Source organism: Plutella xylostella, chromosome 5, assembly GCF_932276165.1.
Source record: "Plutella xylostella chromosome 5, ilPluXylo3.1, whole genome shotgun sequence".
NCBI classification, from domain to species: domain Eukaryota; kingdom Metazoa; phylum Arthropoda; class Insecta; order Lepidoptera; family Plutellidae; genus Plutella; species Plutella xylostella.
The window spans coordinates 12,356,546-12,375,149 of record NC_063985.1 but is presented as its reverse complement, the minus strand read 5'-3'; the positions used below and the strand labels follow the sequence as shown (position 1 = coordinate 12,375,149).

Here is an 18,604-nt window from a genome sequence, read left to right as displayed (position 1 = left end):
GAATGAATACCGTCAAAAATTTCGTAGATGATAAAGACCATACTGCTCCACCTATTTCAACAAAAATACAACTTCAAAAATTGCATTGATACTAAACTTATCACCCACCTACTTCCGAATCTACATCATCACACATTACATCGATGTCTCCACTGGTCTAACCCTTCGCCTGCGCGGCCTGGCGACGAAGGTCGGAGCCGATGGCGGCGGTGATGGCGGTACCCACGGCCAGGATGCCGCACAGCGTCAGGTTGGACCACAGGTCCCCCACGGCTCCCAGCATCCACTCGTAGAGAAGGGTTAGGACTATGCCGAATACCTGGAAAGAGAGTGGGAGTGTTTGTGATTAAAGAAGGAGTGGTTTAGAACGGTGATGAGTTTGGTAATTTGTGACAGCTTATGTCTAACATCTTTTTTATACGAATAAAGGAATGCAGCACATTTCTGAGTCATTCGTATTTAACCAGAGTATGAAAGAAAACTATGCTAGCTCAAGGGAGGAGAAGCTTCATATGCAACAACTTATATAATAGAATAGTATGCTGACCTGCACAGCTGCGTTGAGTATCCCAGAGGTGGTGCCCTCGGGCTCGGGGTACGTCACTTCAGAAGCAAATTCGAAACCCACGGGCAGGTAGCCGGTCATGAAGAATCTGAAAACATAACATAAACATTATTTAGCATATAGATATAGAATCAGTATTTTAAAGCAAACAAAGTACCTATTGGTAATATTTGGCATTGAAGGATGAGACCATAAATTATGTCAAGCTGAGGAAGATTGTTAATGTCTGACGAAGAACAATATTTTTTTTTGATTATGTTTTGTTTACTTCAACAAACTCTCCAACACTCACCCCAACAAAATACTGCTCAAGTACACCACAGCAATAATCCCACAATTCAGCGTGAAAGTGAAGATAAGCATGCCGACGACGGAGGCGGCGTACACGGCGAGAGTGGTCTCCTTGAAGCGGTGGGTCTTGTCGAGCACGAGTCCGCAGATGACGGAGCCCACCATGCCGGCCACCACGATGACCAGGCCGATGCGACCCGCGTCCTCGTTAGCGGTCTGGGAACAGGCGGAGGCGGAAATTAATATTGTAATCTTTGGATAGATAGAATATTATTTATTTGTACATGGATTGTTTGTATTTGGATGAAAGTAACTTACTATGTACAAAAATGACGGTCTTATCACTTAAAGCTTAGTAACACAGGCAAAAATATACTTAAGTATATACTAGGAACAATGCTACCTCAGAGCTAAAGTATTAGTTATATGTAAAACTGAAACAAATAAAACCTTGATTTCGCTCAGTGGAAATTCCACTGGGCAAGCTATTGAAGTAAGATTTGATTATTGTAGTTTTCATTAGATATAGGGTATAGGTAGTTTTATTATTGTTTCAACCAAAATGCTGTACCTACATATAATAAACCAAGACACTATTTTTCTGCCGCAGCATCGCTGTATTACAGTTTATCCAAAACCCATTGGAAGCAACAACTTACCGGATAGTAGGTCAAGATGACCTGGTTCAACAGAGTGGAGATGGCGTAGAACACGCCGACATTGAGCCCGTAGGAGATGAGGAGCAGGATGTAGTTGCGGTTCATGAGCAGCCGCTTGATGGACTGGAAGAAGTTGGAGTCGAGGCTGGCGCCGAGGTCGGCCGCGGCGGAGGGGGGTGACGCCGGGGCTGTCTTGAAGACTGAAAAGAGAAAAATTGGTATTCAAGGTAAATTGAAAGGATATGTTTGAAAACGACACCCCGAAACCACACCACTGTTATGTCGTTTACAATTTTTTTAGGTAACGGCACTGCTACCGACTTAAAAAAATCGATTGTCAGAAACCCCATTCTAGTGATTGTTACCGTGGTAAAATAATTTGCCAGTAACCGACACGGCAATAATAATATACAAAAATCATCTTTAGCATGTAATTTACAAAATTATGAAAACAATAATTGCCTTGATGTGTTATGGTCACATGTGAATACACGTGGCACGGTATGAATCAACAAAAGAAGCGTGTATAATTGTTAAAAATCTCATTTATTGTAAAAAAACGTGCAAACTGCATAAATCGGCATAAGTACCTAATGAAATCTTTTAGTGTTTATTGTTATGGAGAATTCACGTGTGTTTGTGAATGTTCGCAACGACCAATCAGCATAGGGTTTTCAATATGGTCTTCAATAGATACTTAATGACTAAGAAAACCATAATTCACTTTTGTTCTCTTTAACTTTAACGGGACTAGAGTATCTGTGGACTGAAGACTTACTTTATTACTAGGTCGTAGCTGAATGAGGAATGCCAAGACCAGAGTGTTATGGCGCTCCTTGAGGGATGATTACATCCAGCAGTGGATTATTACGGACTGATGAAGATTCTAAACAAGCTCGCTTACACAGCAGTATGAGCACGAACAGCACGCTGGTGAAGCCGGCCACCAGGTAGAACATGAGCTGGAAGTCGTGTGCCAGCTCCTCCACGGTCCCCGAGGCTCGGACCAGCATCGGCGGCACGAAGAAACCGAGCGCCACGCCCAGCTGGAACCAGAGAGAAAGGAGGTATTATATTGAATAAATGGAATGAAGAGCGGTAGTAGCTCAGTTTGGTAAGCGCCTGCTTCTCACGCCTGAGACGCGGGTTGGAATCCCGATGCTGACGTATACATTGGTTCTTTGGAATTTATGTACAACTAGATATTCCCGCGAGCTTCGCGTCGCCTTAAAAAGTGTCCCTGTGGCAATTCCGCGATATAAAGTAGCCTATGTGTTAATCCAGAGTGTCGGCTAACTCCATTCCAATTTTAGTTAAAATCGGTTTAGCCGTTTTGACGTGAAGAGGTAACAAACATACACACATACATACTCACAAACGATACCTATATAACCTGGTACCGGAGTGGTGATAGCTCAGTCGGGTAAACGCTCACTTCTCACGCCAAAAATTCGGGTTCGAATCCCGGTGCTGACGTGTAGCAATGAGTTTTTTGGAATTTAAGTGAAAAGTATAACATTGCTCTTACAGTGAAGAATGAGGAAACATGCACCTCTAGAATAGAGATGTGTAAGTACCCTAAGTGCAGTGAATGAATGAATGAATGAATGCACCCCACCAGCCAGGAGTTACCCTGTATCACGGAAATCGCCGCGCCTACTGGGGGGCGCTCAGTTTTTAAGGGAGGAGGAACACACGCTCAAGGATAGGTGAGGAAAGTGAATATCATCGACCGAGTATGCACCCTAATTAGCCAATCTAGGAGAATAGGTAAAGGTAGGAAATAGGTTTTCGGAGAGCGTAAAAGCCGTCTTTGGCATAATCATTGTTGGTATGCATGTCCTGGTCTGCTTTTGTAGGTGCTCCGTGTATTTTCTTCTGCCTGTAGGTGTCTGGTGTAATCCTGCAATCCTGAGCGACCAACACGTGTTGGGGCCCGGGAGCGCCCGGCGGACCCGACCGTCCCGCTTGCCTGACACAATGCAACCTCGAGATGTGTAAGTACCCTAAGTGCAGTGTACTAAATTTTCGGGGATTACAGTCGTGAGCATATGTACGATGTACGTATGTATAAATAACAGTAGGGGGCATAGAACCCGTTAAGATTGAAGCCTTTGTCGATAGTTCTACACGTGCAGCCTGTGAGTCAAGTTCATGCAGATACATATGCCTATCTATTCACCTTGCGAGTGCAGTATGATAATGCTTTCAGGATGTTTTTTTGTTCATGAGTGTTCTGTGATTCATTGATTCATTTTATTTTGCAGTTAGATTTCAGCTTTCAATGTAAAATATAATAAATAAGGTTTAGGTACATACATTTATATCTGTCTGCATAAAAACGATGTCGATACTAACAAATAAAAATAATAGCGCAGAAGAAATCAAGAACGCCCACGAAAGGACGCCATTATAGAAAACATTATTATCTTAATTCTGCGAGTGTTTTCATTCTGCGTTGTGGTCGAATGTTGGTTTCATTTCAATCGTGGCGGTCTCTATTTTCCTTTGTACAGCTTTTAGTGTAACTGATCCCATTGTGTTTACTTTGTTAGAGAGCACTTATTATTTTCGTTCTATGATTTTCTTCAGTTGCTATATTTATGCTTTCGAATACTTATCAACGGGATCTAAATCTATATTTACTTCTAAAGATTTTTATTGAAACGTTTTTTTTTTTTCAAGAACTTCATCTACCCTATTAAGTACAGCTAATAAAAAATCATATTTCGGGACATTTTGTAAGTGGAATTTTTTCATTGCTCGTGTCTCGTGAGTGTATGTGTGCCTATATAGAAAATCCATTATTAAATTTTGACAGACAATATTGCATAGCAGGCCGGAAAATTTTACGTTTAAAATCAATACATTCAGAACAAATTGCCTGTCCGTAAAATGCCATTCATGTTGCGGCAGAGATCATGATTAACATAATCATAGTCATTTTCATGATGATGATGATGATGATGACAGTTAACAATCGAAACGGAGTTCCGGCATTATACGCGGGGATTATATGTTTAATACTTTGTAGTAAATAATGCTGAAGGCACAAGTCAAGGACGTTTGACTATATGATAATAGTTAGGACTTTCCTGAAAGTGAAAATGAAAAATGGGTAAAATACAGGGAATTATCATAGGTGCATTAGACTAACGGCCATTTTTCAATGTCTGGAAATGACTGCCTGTGGGATAAAAGACATGACAGGCAACCATTATAAAAAAAATGGTAACAGTTTAAAGTATATTTTATGTGTTTGAGAGGCGCCGACACCTCTTGGCTAGGACTATATTATTGTGGGGAACCAGTCGACTCATTAGCCGCAACGCAGTAGACAGTACAACTCAGGTTTTGACTACCACATATTTTTTATATCTAATCTTAGGACGAAGATGTTGTAAATACAGCTAAAACGTACCTATAACATAAATAGCTATACAAAATACGACAGTTTACAAACCACTCTAAAGCAAAACTCTTAACCCATGTGGTACTAAGGGATGGCCCACATTTAACACAAATAAAATTAAACTTGGTTAATTAGTCCATGTTGTTAAACCGTATGTAAAATTAACAATTCAATACGTAATATTTTGAAGAGGTGTTATTGAAACGATAAAAATTTGATTATTACAAATATTATAATTTTTAATTAAGGTTGGTAAAAATAAAAAACATTTCAAAATATGTATAAACTATTTATCAATATCTTGCGGACAATAGGTACCTAGTAAGTACTTTTAAAAAATAAAATACAGGCTATTTTGTGAGCCAAAAAAGCTGCAGCACACATCGGCTTTGTGTCCCAGTTTAATATCCTGCCGTCAGACTCTAAAAGATTGTTTGAATATCAGCAAATAAAAGCATTTTTGAACGGAGATTTATCACCTTTCATAAAAATAAAGTGGACCATAAAACTTCCTGAATAAAAGGTTAAAAAGTGAAAATGGTATAAAAAGTAAAAGGGATTTATCAATACAATTGTGTTTGTTTGTAAAAAAATTAAATACGTGTGTACCAAAGTTCTACAAAAGTTCCTTTCCGGGAAACACTTTGTGACGGATCTAGTATCTCACAAGCTTTTTTTTATTTTTTTTGAAAACTGACGTACTCGTATCTATCTTTTATATTGTTAATCTATGCCTAAGGAAACCCCGGCTAAACTAAGCGGACAAAACTGAATAAAATTTGAATACCTACCTAGTTTTTTAAAAAGATCTTTTTTTCCACTTAATAAATAAAATTTTCATTAATAAAACTTTTACGAATTCGCCGTTGAATCTTTTTCAGACATTTCTGTAACCTTTGAAAAGTTCGAGTAGCTAAATGGAAAATGGTCTCAAAATATACGAATAGGTATTTTTAATTAAAAGTGTCTGTTGTTGTAAGAGGCTTATTTTTCTTTTACAAAGTTTCATTTATGTTTTCAGTGATCTCTTTAAATAATTATCTTCCTAATTAAAATAGTATGTACCTATTTACTAAAATGTTGTTTGATGATAGCTGCGTACCTGAATTACATTTGGCGCATCCTGGGCAGTCAGCGACTGACAAATATGACCTGCTGACCCTTTCATTAAAAAAAATATAATTAAACATTTAAAAAATATGTTAACAAACCTCTGCATACCCTCCTTGTCTCAAAACCAAACACATGCTCTTAAAAACATCAATTTATAGTCTCAAATATTTCATTAAATGCCTCCGAAGCCATGCGCATGGATATTGAATATAAATTTTAATTTGCTCTTCTTTTTTGCTTATTCACAGAAAGCTATCAATTCAGATTTTATTGCTTTTTTGCCGCTGGATTACGGATACCAACAAATTGCGCTATCCGGTTATCCGGTACTCTCGCTATGAACACTCACTCGCAGGGAGAAAAAAACGAATTAAACATGGACACACTGTAGAGTTGTAGGCTCTAATCCAAAGTGGGATAGGCAGAATTACATAAGTATATTGAATAAAGTTTCAAATGTAGATACGAAAAGTGTTTCTTTAGAAAGAGTGAGTTAGAACCGTCGCGAATAGTAGGTGCAGTATAACTCACTCCTGCCTACCGCGCAAGATAATAATAGATAGATCACCAATACGTATTAGAATATACGAGTACACTCACGGGCAAAGCAAAAGTTCCATTGAAAAAATTACCAAGTAACTCCCTAACTGAAAAAAACTAACTTAAAGACGCCTTTTGCTATATTTAAGTACATTTAACGGCGCATCAGAATATTAACAACTACAAAGGTATATATTTGGTTCAAATTTCTTATGAAATATTTTAAAAATTGGGGCCATTTGGTGTCTGCATTTTGTTACATGATAGATTTTTGTATTTCATTCTACACAATATCTACGAAGTATACAAGATATACATAATATAGGTCTACATTTTGCCCCAGCCTGAAAATGAAACATGTGTCGTGTACTACACTCATCACGTAGAAAACCCATCGATACTAAAGCAAAGATGGATCTAACGTCGAGCACAGATTTGTGAGGAAATTACCGACTGACTGCGAACAAGGATCGAGCAAGTCATGCAGCAACACACTTTTTTCTTATTAATTCATTATAGGATATTATATGATGCCGAAAAAAGTTTACACAGGATCCAATACTCAAACTGAACAACTTTTCCCATAAAACACACCCACGTCAAATATTTTTTTTCGATTTTTCATAAATAAAAAAAACGCACAGTAGATGATGTGATTAATTTTTTCAGGATTTTAACTGTTTTTTATAGAAATAGCTCTGAACGAACGCGAAGTTGGGACTTGTTACGATAAAAAGGAAGGACATTGCAAACTTTTTTAACCGGTCCTTACTGGAAATCTCTGCAGGCTTAGTTCCCTATAGCATTTCTTTTATGAACAGTTTTTTCTCCATAAAAAATATTGTAAGTTATACCGTGGTATTTGGTGGTATGGTAAATACCAAATATCGTGAGGTAAGGTAATTGATCTCTGTCATTGTTCCCCGCTAGCAAATAATGAACGACCATTATCGACTTGGGTCAACGAACGTCCTGATGACAAAATTCGCATGCTTGTAGATCGTTGTACGTTACAACAAACAAAACACTTAAGCTAAACACAGAAATATAACATACTCATGAGTTTAAATGTCTGTAAGATTTTTTCAAACTTTCAAGTTCAGTAGTGGGACTTTTTCATTGCTCATGAGTATGTATACAATGAGCAATGAAAAAGTCCCAGTGACAAATTACTCCTAAACGGAAAAGACTAGTTGATTACGCCGTCAGCAATATTGAGGTACATTTAAGAGTGCAGTGAGGTACATTTTGACCAAATTCTAAATTAAATATTCTAAAAAACTCGGTCATTTTGGTGTCGAAACTTTGAAAGTGAAAATTTTTGCATTGCCCTTGTGTATATAGTAGGAAATAGGGATAATATAGGATATGCAAATAGCGGACAGATCAGTCGGTAGACAGACAGTTGGACACAGTCTGTGAGCAGACCCCTCGCGCAGTCATCATGGACCTGTGACAATTGGATAAGCACTTCCGACGCGCGGTCTAGCAATGAGTGGGTTAAATTACATGGTGTAAATATTGCCTATTAGGGTCAAAGCAAATCAAAGTCATTTTGCTCTGTACATAAAAGATGGAAGTAGAGGACTACGAATTTAAAAACAAGATACGGGTAAAACATATGTATTGAATTCACACCACAGTTAGTTATTTGACTGAAAAAAGTGGACTGAAAACAGTTGAACAATTTAAATACCTACTTATTTTAAATACTTACCTATGATGTATTGAATAAAAAAACATTCAAGATTTTAATTTCACATAAAAAATATTAAGCAATAAAGTAGGTATCTCTTTATTTATAATGTGATGGATAGGTACCTACTAATAAAAGAAGGCTTTAAAATTTTGAAGTTCCTTTGGCTTCGTCTTTGTTTCTCACTGAAACATTCAAACAAGCCTAAACGTAGGATATACACATAGGTTCTCCCCTCGGTGCTTTGAAGACACAAAGTACTTTTTCACAATGCGACTGTGTTGAAGCTAGAAGAGTATCTATGACACAAATAGCACTAATAACTAGGAAAACGAATAAGGGTCAAAGAAAACATATTTATACCGTTAGATAAAGACGAGGAAAAACAGGAAAATACAAATTTATAAAATAGCGTAATTCTTATGATGTATCTTTCTGGCCACTGTACAATTAAAGATAAACTTATTAGGACTCAGAGATGCAGATCTGCGTGCTTAAAATATTTATGATTCATATTTATTTCCTACCTCTAACTCTAACCTTCAATCCCCAACGAGCAGCGCACCGAAACTTATTTTTTCCTTAGCTACAGTGACCCCAGAGGTGTTGGCAAATTATGTAACAGAACTCACAATGTTATAATAATATATGTTATATAAAAATTCATTGCAATACCAGGGTTGTCAGCTTTCAAAAGATTTCTCTTGGGAAATAGTGTGTCGGAACCATTTTCCACATTGGTCGCACTTGGCGAACTTACACTATACTATACCTAAATCTGTATTTTTCTTTTGGCGCTAAGTAATTGTGTTCCTTAGGAAACTTCATCAGAAAAATAAATAAAAAAGTAAATAAGTACTTGCATAATTATGAAAACTATTAATGAGTACATAAAAGTTTAATAAATCACACTCTTTCAGAGGAAATATTTGCTTGAATTACAAATAAAAGGTTATCTAAGTTTAAAGAAGGAGCCTGTTATATTTACGCGTATTCAAAATTACCTTTTTGAAGAACGGAATTCCAGTGGAAATCTCATTTCGCTCTCTCCAATACGTGCGAAGGAAGAAATATTCTTCAGTATATACAGGAATACGTACGGAATCTCAACCCTATTTCCTTTGGTACAGAGGTAACAATAGCTTGGCAACTCAACAAAATATCGAATGCGCAAAGCCTGAGTAAGCGTCAAACAACGAGAAAATATTCAAATGAAAATACAAATTTCGTACATAAACCGCTTCCGTGTTTAATGAAGAAAATAACATTAGACAAGTGGTTAATTTCATGAATTTCACTCAGAAAATTTTGCTTAATGTTCTGTGATAAAGATGCTTTGATTCTTGGTTTCTTTTAGGGTATTATTCCGGGTGCAATCAACTTATTTTGGGCCGGGAATTCAGATTCATTTAGATCCTTCCGATCAATATCAATAAAAAATCGTCAATGACTCTGTAATATTCTGCACCATAGCGTGATCATAGCTTTACGTGAATATGCTATTGTCTGAAAATCATTTATAAAGTGTTAGCGTTCGTACATAATAACATACCTCAGTCGTTGAATAGTCGGTTTTATTTTTCCAGTTAAATTCATGTAGATGAATTTTCAATATTCTATTTCTCCTTTTAATTTACGGAGAGAATGAACTCAAAATAAAGCAACCAATTGACTATAACAGTACACTAAATTAGCCGGGTGAATCTACCCTGTCTGTAATGGTAATACTGGCTATATTTCCTTGGCAAGCTCTTATCGTAAGGACACAGCGCGGGCGGTACTGTAAGCGCTTTGCTCATATTTCCTCATTTTCCCGATAGTTCGTGGTTTTATTGCGAGCCGTAAGTATGCGTTCCGGTTTCAAATGATGTTTTGAACCGAAGTCAGAAAAAAAGGATTCTATACGTTTAGGTTATGTATGTAGTGTGCAACCTGCGTGGCTGTTTGTGGCTGCGAGGTGACGGATGTGGGACAAACGGGGCAGAAATGTTTAATAGGTAGGTACTCCAGGTATTACATAACCAGTTTAGAACCTCATAATGATAAATAAGTTACCTAGCAAAATGAAATGTTCGGTTCTATTATTAGATCTTTCTCGTAACTTATCATAATAAATGTTCGTTCTTTGTCAACGAGACAATATCTTGGGTCTAAACAGAATCACATAAAGGCGGGAAAATTTATGATATCAACATCACCGACGGGGGAAAATATTTTCATGGCCTATTATTGTGTTGGTCCTTAAATTTTATGAGGGAATACGTACAGGTAGGTAGATAATAGAAAATAGAAAGGAGCCAGGAGCTACTCAAGTATAAAACTATACAACTTTATCACAGCCAACCCTGAGCATCATGCTACCACTTCCGACCGCATCGTTTCAAACAAACGGGAAACCAGCGCTGTGGCCTTATTGTCAACAGCACATGCTGAGCTGGTAACTTATTGTCGCTCTGAACTGAAACCTGTTGTGTTATTATTTTGTATTATTTGTTTTGTATTGTTGTTTTTGTTGTTCTTATCAATGTGTCAAAAAAACCTTTCCTTCTTTCTGTCTTTTTCAAACAATCCCAGCTCACCTGATTCCCAAACACCCCGATGCTGCACGCACTGGACACCTGATCAGCGCCGAACCACACGGCGGCCAGGCGCGGGGGCACGTTCAAGATGAAGACCTGGGAGATCGCCACCACCGTCTGCCCCGCGAAGCCCAGCCAGAACATGTCTTGAGGCACGGAGAACACCTTCAGCCACGCGCCCAGGCAGGTGCCGAAGGACCCGATTATTGTGGTCACGCGGAGGCCCTGTAGACAAGGAAGGTGGTTAGTTAAGGTTGATGATGACTTAATCATTACCATAATCTTTTTTCATATCTGCAAAACTTAAGTTGCAAAGGTAATCGTTAGGGTAGACCATTTCTCGGTACGGTAGAGACAAAAAGGCGTAGCTTGGGATTCTCTGTAGTGGTTGTGTGTGGAAGGACGAGGACGAGCACAGTTGTTTTAGCCCTATGCCCAGCAGTAGACACTTATTGACTAATGGAGATGATGATGAGACACAGTTGGAAGTTATTTTGATTTTAATTTTTCTATTTTACTGACTTCGCCAGTCTACGATTTATAGTAAGAATCGAGAAAATTCCACCCTGTATTTCAGTCATTTATTTATACTTGTCTTTATTAAGTATCTCGTCTAAAGCCTGATGTTCTCAAATATCATCTCCCAAAATAAACCGAGGATAGAAGATTAATATTTGTGTCAACGATCCGTGGTAATGGGCAGCAATTTGTTAGCCCCCGGGATGTTCGACATAACAGGACCCTTATTCAGGCGAAAAGGTTTTATCTGACTTACTATAATACATGCTACTGAACAGTCGTCTAGTGGTCAGAGTGCTAGGTATTGTGCCAAAGGTTTTGGGTTTGAATCCTAGCCGGGCTGGATGCTGTTTTAATTTTAAAGCCGTGTTGTGTGTCTTCACAGGCTTGATTTGACTTCAAATGTGAATTTTGCATATTTTCCACTGTAAAATTAACCTATGTGGTGTGTGCTACACTCATTGGCCATATTGAATCAATGGATAATACTTGAATTAATGAACTACGATAAACCTATAATCGCGTTTGAACCTCTTAGTTGTCCAGAGTAGACCGCCAGATTAAAGAGTAGATTTCGCGGTCAAATTCATCCAATCAAACATAATGGTAGTGCTCATCTCGCTATAACCAAATTGTGTGTGTCGATCCATTCTCGTACCTTGTTCCAAGTCGGTTAGCTAATGCGATCTACTATAATGTCAGGGGTTAAATCATTGTGAATATTGTAAACCAATCCTAAACCAATAAACGTGAAAATACTTATTATTATACTCGTATGTAGGGAATTTCAATCTAAATTGAACTTGATTGAGTATTTTTATGTTAGCAAATTTACGTTTCCGTAAACTATTCTCACCAGCATCACATTGTTTTACTGTGGACAAACTAATATATTCCTATCAAAAGTTACTTTCATGTTGAAAGCTCCAAACACAGAGCTTTCAGTCAAAGCTGCGAATAGCAAACTACGCCTGAAGCCACATAGCAATGTTTCAACTAGTCGGGTCACCGCTGGTTCGTTAGCATTCATTAGTCGACTCCACTGAGTCAGTGAGCGATGTAACATTTGATTTGTGGTTCTGTAATGAATTCCAACATTTTGGACAAACCGCCCTTGCCGACTTCGCAGTTTAGTTTTTCAGGACGAGCCATTACGACGACGAATTGGGGTTTAAATTTTTATCTTTATATTATTTTTTGAGACTCAATCTATTTATCTAGATATCTAGCTGGGTCGATCGTTCGATGTATCAGGTACCGTACCACCTACACATTAGCAATTAACCATACACATTTATCTGTCAAATCGTAACTTGTATGGATCTGACATGTTTGACGATAAGGACTGTTGATTGCTAATGTGTCGATGATACGGTAGCCGACCTCCGTTGCTTAGCTACGGCGCGAATCCTGATGACTAGTTAGCCGGTAAGTAAACAGGTTAGGTTGGATATGGAAGGTTTGTGAAAAATCCTGAAACCAGCAGTAGGTAGTAGTACCTACATAGTAAGTTAATTATAATAATAATACAAATGAGACGTCCGCATGCATATTCTGAATGTGCAAAGTGAATCAATAATATATGCTTCGAATTGGTTCCGGTTCCACAGAGTGCTCTCAAGGATCCATTTACTGTCCAACAAAGTGCTTCTATGTAGTTAGTGACTGCTGGTGTATCACTTTATACATGTAGGTATATACGATTCTGGTAGTAGCCTCACTTATATCTACCACTATGTACATATAACATAGGATTCAATCTACGTGAATTTATATATTTATACCTCATCATTATTATATCAAATATTTTGGTTAAAACTATAGAAATGCTGAGGGTGAAACCCATCTGTACTGTCCGGAAGAAAAAATATTTTCTACAACTTCATCGAAAAAAAACAACACCATAACATCCGGGACTCCTCAAATAAACTTGTCACTTTATTTTCTCACTGTGACTTCCTTGTTTCGTCCGCTAACAGAAAGTCACAAGAGAGAAAAGATAATAAGTGATAGCTGCTAATAGAAGTGTCCCGGACGGGGGATTACCCGGGCCACTGACAGATCGCGGGCGGCGGCGAATTAATTAGCTGTCTGAGCCCGATAACTTGCACCGAACAATGATTTATAGAGATCGGCCGCAGCGGTGTTACCACTATTGGGGCGTTTCTCCACCAGATAGTATGGTATGCTACGTTGCTATGAAATTAATATCCCCCAATCACGGGACAGCGGATTTATTTCTCATAATCGTAGAAAATCGAAAAAAATCCAAGTCTAATTCTTGAAAAGCGGATGAAGTAGACAACCCTGGGATAAAAACCCCGACATTGATGTCGATTCTGAAGGCAGAAATTATAATTTTAACGCTGTCAAACAAAAAAAAATGCTAGTATAAAATGAGATTTCAGGGAACAGTCATAGAGTCGAATTTTAAACAAAAAAATTAAGGTTTTGACAGCATTAAAATTAGAATTTCCGCCTTCAGAATAGACATCATTATATCACTATGTCATTATGTTTGAACGGCTCATCTGATTTTCTTAATCAAAGCTTTGATTCATTAAAATCAGATGAGCCGTTCAAACATAATGACATAGTGATATAATGTCGGGGTTTTTATCCCAGGGTTCTCTTCTTCTTCAAGAATTAGACTTGGATTTAAACTTAAAACACCCGAAGTAACATACCTAGTTACGATGATGCCGGAAAGAACATCCTTCAGATCAGCGACTGTGGAAATTTCACAATATCACAGAAAGCTTATCAGAAACTGTAGTTGCAAAACTGTATTTTGAACTCAAACTATCAGCATAATATAAAGTTTTTAACGAGCTGGCAAGACGCACGTAGCGACTTGGAAAATTAGTGCAACTGTTGATGAAAATCAGTGGAATTCAACCTGCGTGAAGTTAGCAGCCTAAAGTTAGCAGCCTTTGAATAGCCGACCAAATTAAGATGGTCACTTCAGTCATTGCATACTTTATCAATTAAAACACGTAAAAAGCCCCAAAAACATTGGAATAACAATGCTAGGTATTCATATAAACACTATAATATGTTCTAAAACAAATAAATACTATAAAATACGACGTTTACTTACTGACGCCCTTGTTGGTTAATGGATATTTTGTATGGGGGCACCGAGATGCCATAGACCTGCCAGCATCTCACCTGGTTTATTATGTGTGTTGACTCATTATGAAACACTGACAGAAGTTTCATCAACATTGAAACGGTATAGCAGGTGTCCAGGAGCCACTTTCTGACAGATTTTGGGTAAAAATTCACAAAATTTCACGAATAATCAAGGTTGCAGGTGGAACCTGAAGAAAATCAGCTGCAAATGATAGTTCATATGAAAGGTATTATTAATACCTAGAAATGGTTTTCAGCAATTTCAGATTAAATGACTTTTGGTGAATATTCAAGGGGAAGATCAGAAAATAAAAGTTAGCAGCCCAAGATTACCATTTTGTATGGGGGCACCAAGATGCCATAGACCTGCCAGCATCTCACCTGGTTTATTATGTGTGTTGACTCATTATAAAACACTGACAGAAGTTTCATCAACATTGAAACGGTATAGCAGGTGTCCAGGAGCCACTTTCTGACAGATTTTGGGTAAAAATTCACAATATTTCACGAATAATCAAGTTTGCAGGTGGAACCTGAAGGTAATCAGCTGCAAATGGTAGTTCATATGAAAGGTATTATTAATACCTAGAAACGGTTTTCAGCAATTTCAGATTAAATGACTTTTGGTGAATATTCAAGGGGAAGATCAGAAAATAAAAGTTAGCAGCCCAAGATTACCATTTTGTATGGGGGCACCAAGATGCCATAGACCTGCCAGCATCTCACCTGGTTTATTATGTGTGTTGACTCATTATGAAACACTGACAGAAGTTTCATGAACATTGAAACGGTATAGCAGGTGTCCAGGAGCCACTTTCTGACAGATTTTGGGTAAAAATTCACAAAATTTCACGAATAATCAAGGTTGCAGGTGGAACCTGAAGAAAATCAGCTGCAAATGATAGTTCATATGAAAGGTATTATTAATACCTAGAAATGATTTTCAGCAATTTCAGATTAAATGACTTTTGGTGAATATTCAAGGGGAAGATCAGAAAATAAAAGTTAGCAGCCCAAGATTACCATTTTGTATGGGGGCACCAAGATGCCATAGACCCGCCAGCATCTCACCTGGTTTATTATGTGTGTTGACTCATTATAAAACACTGACAGAAGTTTCATCAACATTGAAACGGTATAGCAGGTGTCCAGGAGCCACTTTCTGACAGATTTTGGGTAAAAATTCACAATATTTCACGAATAATCAAGTTTGCAGGTGGAACCTGAAGGTAATCAGCTGCAAATGATAGTTCATATAAAAGGTATTATTAATACCTAGAAACGGTTTTCAGCAATTTCAGATTAAATGACTTTTGGTGAATATTCAAGGGGAAGATCAGAAAATAAAAGTTAGCAGCCCAAGATTACCATTTTGTATGGGGGCACCAAGATGCCATAGACCTGCCAGCATCTCACCTGGTTTATTATGTGTGTTGACTCATTATAAAACACTGACAGAAGTTTCATCAACATTGAAACGGTATAGCAGGTGTCAAGGAGCCACTTTCTGACAGATTTTGGGTAAAAATTCACAATATTTCACGAATAATCAAGTTTGCAGGTGGAACCTGAAGGAAATCAGCTGCAAATGATGGTTCATATGAAAGGTATTCTTAATACCTAGAAACGGTTTTCAGCAATTTCGGATTAAATGACTTTTGGTGAATATTCAAGGGGAAGATCAGAAAATAAAAGTTAGCAGCCCAAGATTACCATTTTGTATGGGGGCACCAAGATGCCATAGACCTGCCAGCATCTCACCTGGTTTATTATGTGTGTTGACTCATTATAAAACAGTGACAGAAGTTTCATCAACATTGAAACGGTATAGCAGGTGTCAAGGAGCCACTTTCTGACAGATTTTGGGTAAAAATTCACAATATTTCACGAATAATCAAGTTTGCAGGTGGAACCTGAAGGAAATCAGCTGCAAATGATAGTTCCTATGAAAGGTATTCTTAATACCTAGAAATGGTTTTCAGTAATTTCAGATTAAATGAATTTTGGTGAATATTCAAGGGGAAGATCAGAAAATAAAAGTTAGCAGCCCAAGATTACCATTTTGTATGGGGGCACCAAGATGCCATAGACCTGCCAGCATCTCACCTGGTTTATTATGTGTGTTGACTCATTATAAAACACTGACAGAAGTTTCATCAACATTGAAACGGTATAGCAGGTGTCCAGGAGCCACTTTCTGACAGATTTTGGGTAAAAATTCACAATATTTCACGAATAATCAAGTTTGCAGGTGGAACCTGAAGGAAATCAGCTGCAAATGATGGTTCCTATGAAAGGTATTCTTAATACCTAGAAACGGTTTTCAGTAATTTCAGATTAAATGACTTTTGGTGAATATTCAAGGGGAAGATCAGAAAATAAAAGTTAGCAGCCCAAGATTACCATTTTGTATGGGGGCACCGAGATGCCATAGACCTGCCAGCATCTCACCTGGTTTATTATGTGTGTTGACTCATTATAAAACACTGAAAGAAGTTTCATCAACAATGAAACGGTATAGCAGGTGTCCAGGAGCCACTTTCTGACGGATTTTGGGTAAAAATTGACAATATTTCACGAATAATCAAGTTTGCAGGTGGAACCTGAAGAAAATCATCTGCAAATGATAGTTCATATGAAAGGTATTATTAATACCTAGAAACTGTTTTCAGCAATTTCAGATTAAATGACTTTTGGTGAATATTCAAGGGGAAGATCAGAAAATAAAAGTTAGCAGCCCAAGATTACCATTTTGTATGGGGGCACCAAGATGCCATAGACCTGCCAGCATCTCACCTGGTTTATTATGTGTGTTGACTCATTATAAAACACTGACAGAAGTTTCATCAACATTGAAACGGTATAGCAGGTGTCCAGGAGCCACTTTCTGACAGATTTTGGGTAAAAATTCACAATATTTCACGAATAATCAAGTTTGCAGGTGGAACCTGAAGGAAATCAGCTGCAATTGATAGTTCATATGAAAGGTATTATCAATACCTAGAAACGGTTTTCAGCAATTTCAGATTAAATGACTTTTGGTGAATATTCAAGGGGAAGATCAGAAAATAAAAGTTAGCAGCCCAAGATTACCATTTTGTATGGGGGCACCAAGATGCCATAGACCTGCCAGCATCTCACCTGGTTTATTATGTGTGTTGACTCATTATAAAACACTCACAGAAGTTTCATCAACATTGAAACGGTATAGCAGATGTCCATGAGCCACTTTCTGACATCTGTTATCATCAGTTTTTTTGTACTTACGACAAAAAAACTGCACTTATAGAAAAGGACAATACTCTTATCAGTATCACAAAAGGTCATCTTTTCAGCCTTACTCTTTCCGCCATTACAATACGCATGACGCATGACGCAGGTGTGAGCCTTTGATGGCATGCCGACTAGTGTTATTTTATAGTTGGGAAACCATTTACCTACCTGCCTAAAACAAAGAGTTCATCACACCACAACAATAGAATGTCCTAACTTATTACCTGTTGCGAAACTAAAGAATTGATTATGGTTATTTTTTGTGCGTTAGTATACAGAATATTTTTTTTACCTTTGATCATAAGCCGACTTGCAAAAGTTTTTATTGACAAGACGTGCACCTGGAAAAATAATGCTATTGTCTCTATTTGCTATTTAATCTGAAATTGCTGAAAATCATTTCTAGGTATTAATAATACCTTTCATATGAACTATCATTTGCAGCTGATTTTCTTCAGGTTCCTCCTGCAAACTTGATTATTCGTGAAATATTGTGAATTTTTACCCAAAATCTGTTAGAAAGTGGCTCCTGGACACCTGCTATACCGTTTCAATGTTGATGAAACTTCTGTGAGTGTTTTATAATGAGTCAACACACATAATAAACCAGGTGAGATGCTGGCAGGTCTATGGCATCTTGGTGCCCCCATACAAAATGGTAATCTTGGGCTGCTAACTTTTATTTTCTGATCTTCCCCTTGAATATTCACCAAAAGTCATTTAATCTGAAATTGCTGAAAACCGTTTCTAGGTATTAATAATACCTTTCATATGAACTATCATTTGCAGCTGATTTCCTTCAGGTTCCACCTGCAAACTTGA

The 18,604-nt window shown here is 37.6% G+C and overlaps 1 protein-coding gene across 3 annotated transcripts in view; it reads right to left on the bottom strand.

Annotated features, from left to right (window-relative positions):
* The window catches only part of LOC105382251 (uncharacterized MFS-type transporter C09D4.1), an 85,954-nt gene continuing 67,350 nt past the window's right edge, over window positions 1–18,604 (bottom strand). For all 3 annotated transcript variants that reach the window (XM_038112595.2, XM_048633148.1, XM_038112596.2), the window contains 6 exons: window positions 10,856–11,080; window positions 2,420–2,561; window positions 1,516–1,715; window positions 858–1,072; window positions 548–653; window positions 1–319 (listed from right to left, as the gene is read on the bottom strand). In XM_038112595.2, the coding sequence (XP_037968523.2) occupies window positions 158–319; window positions 548–653; window positions 858–1,072; window positions 1,516–1,715; window positions 2,420–2,561; window positions 10,856–11,080 (1,050 nt within the window). In that variant the 3' untranslated portion in view covers window positions 1–157. The remainder of the gene's footprint in view (window positions 320–547; window positions 654–857; window positions 1,073–1,515; window positions 1,716–2,419; window positions 2,562–10,855; window positions 11,081–18,604) is intronic.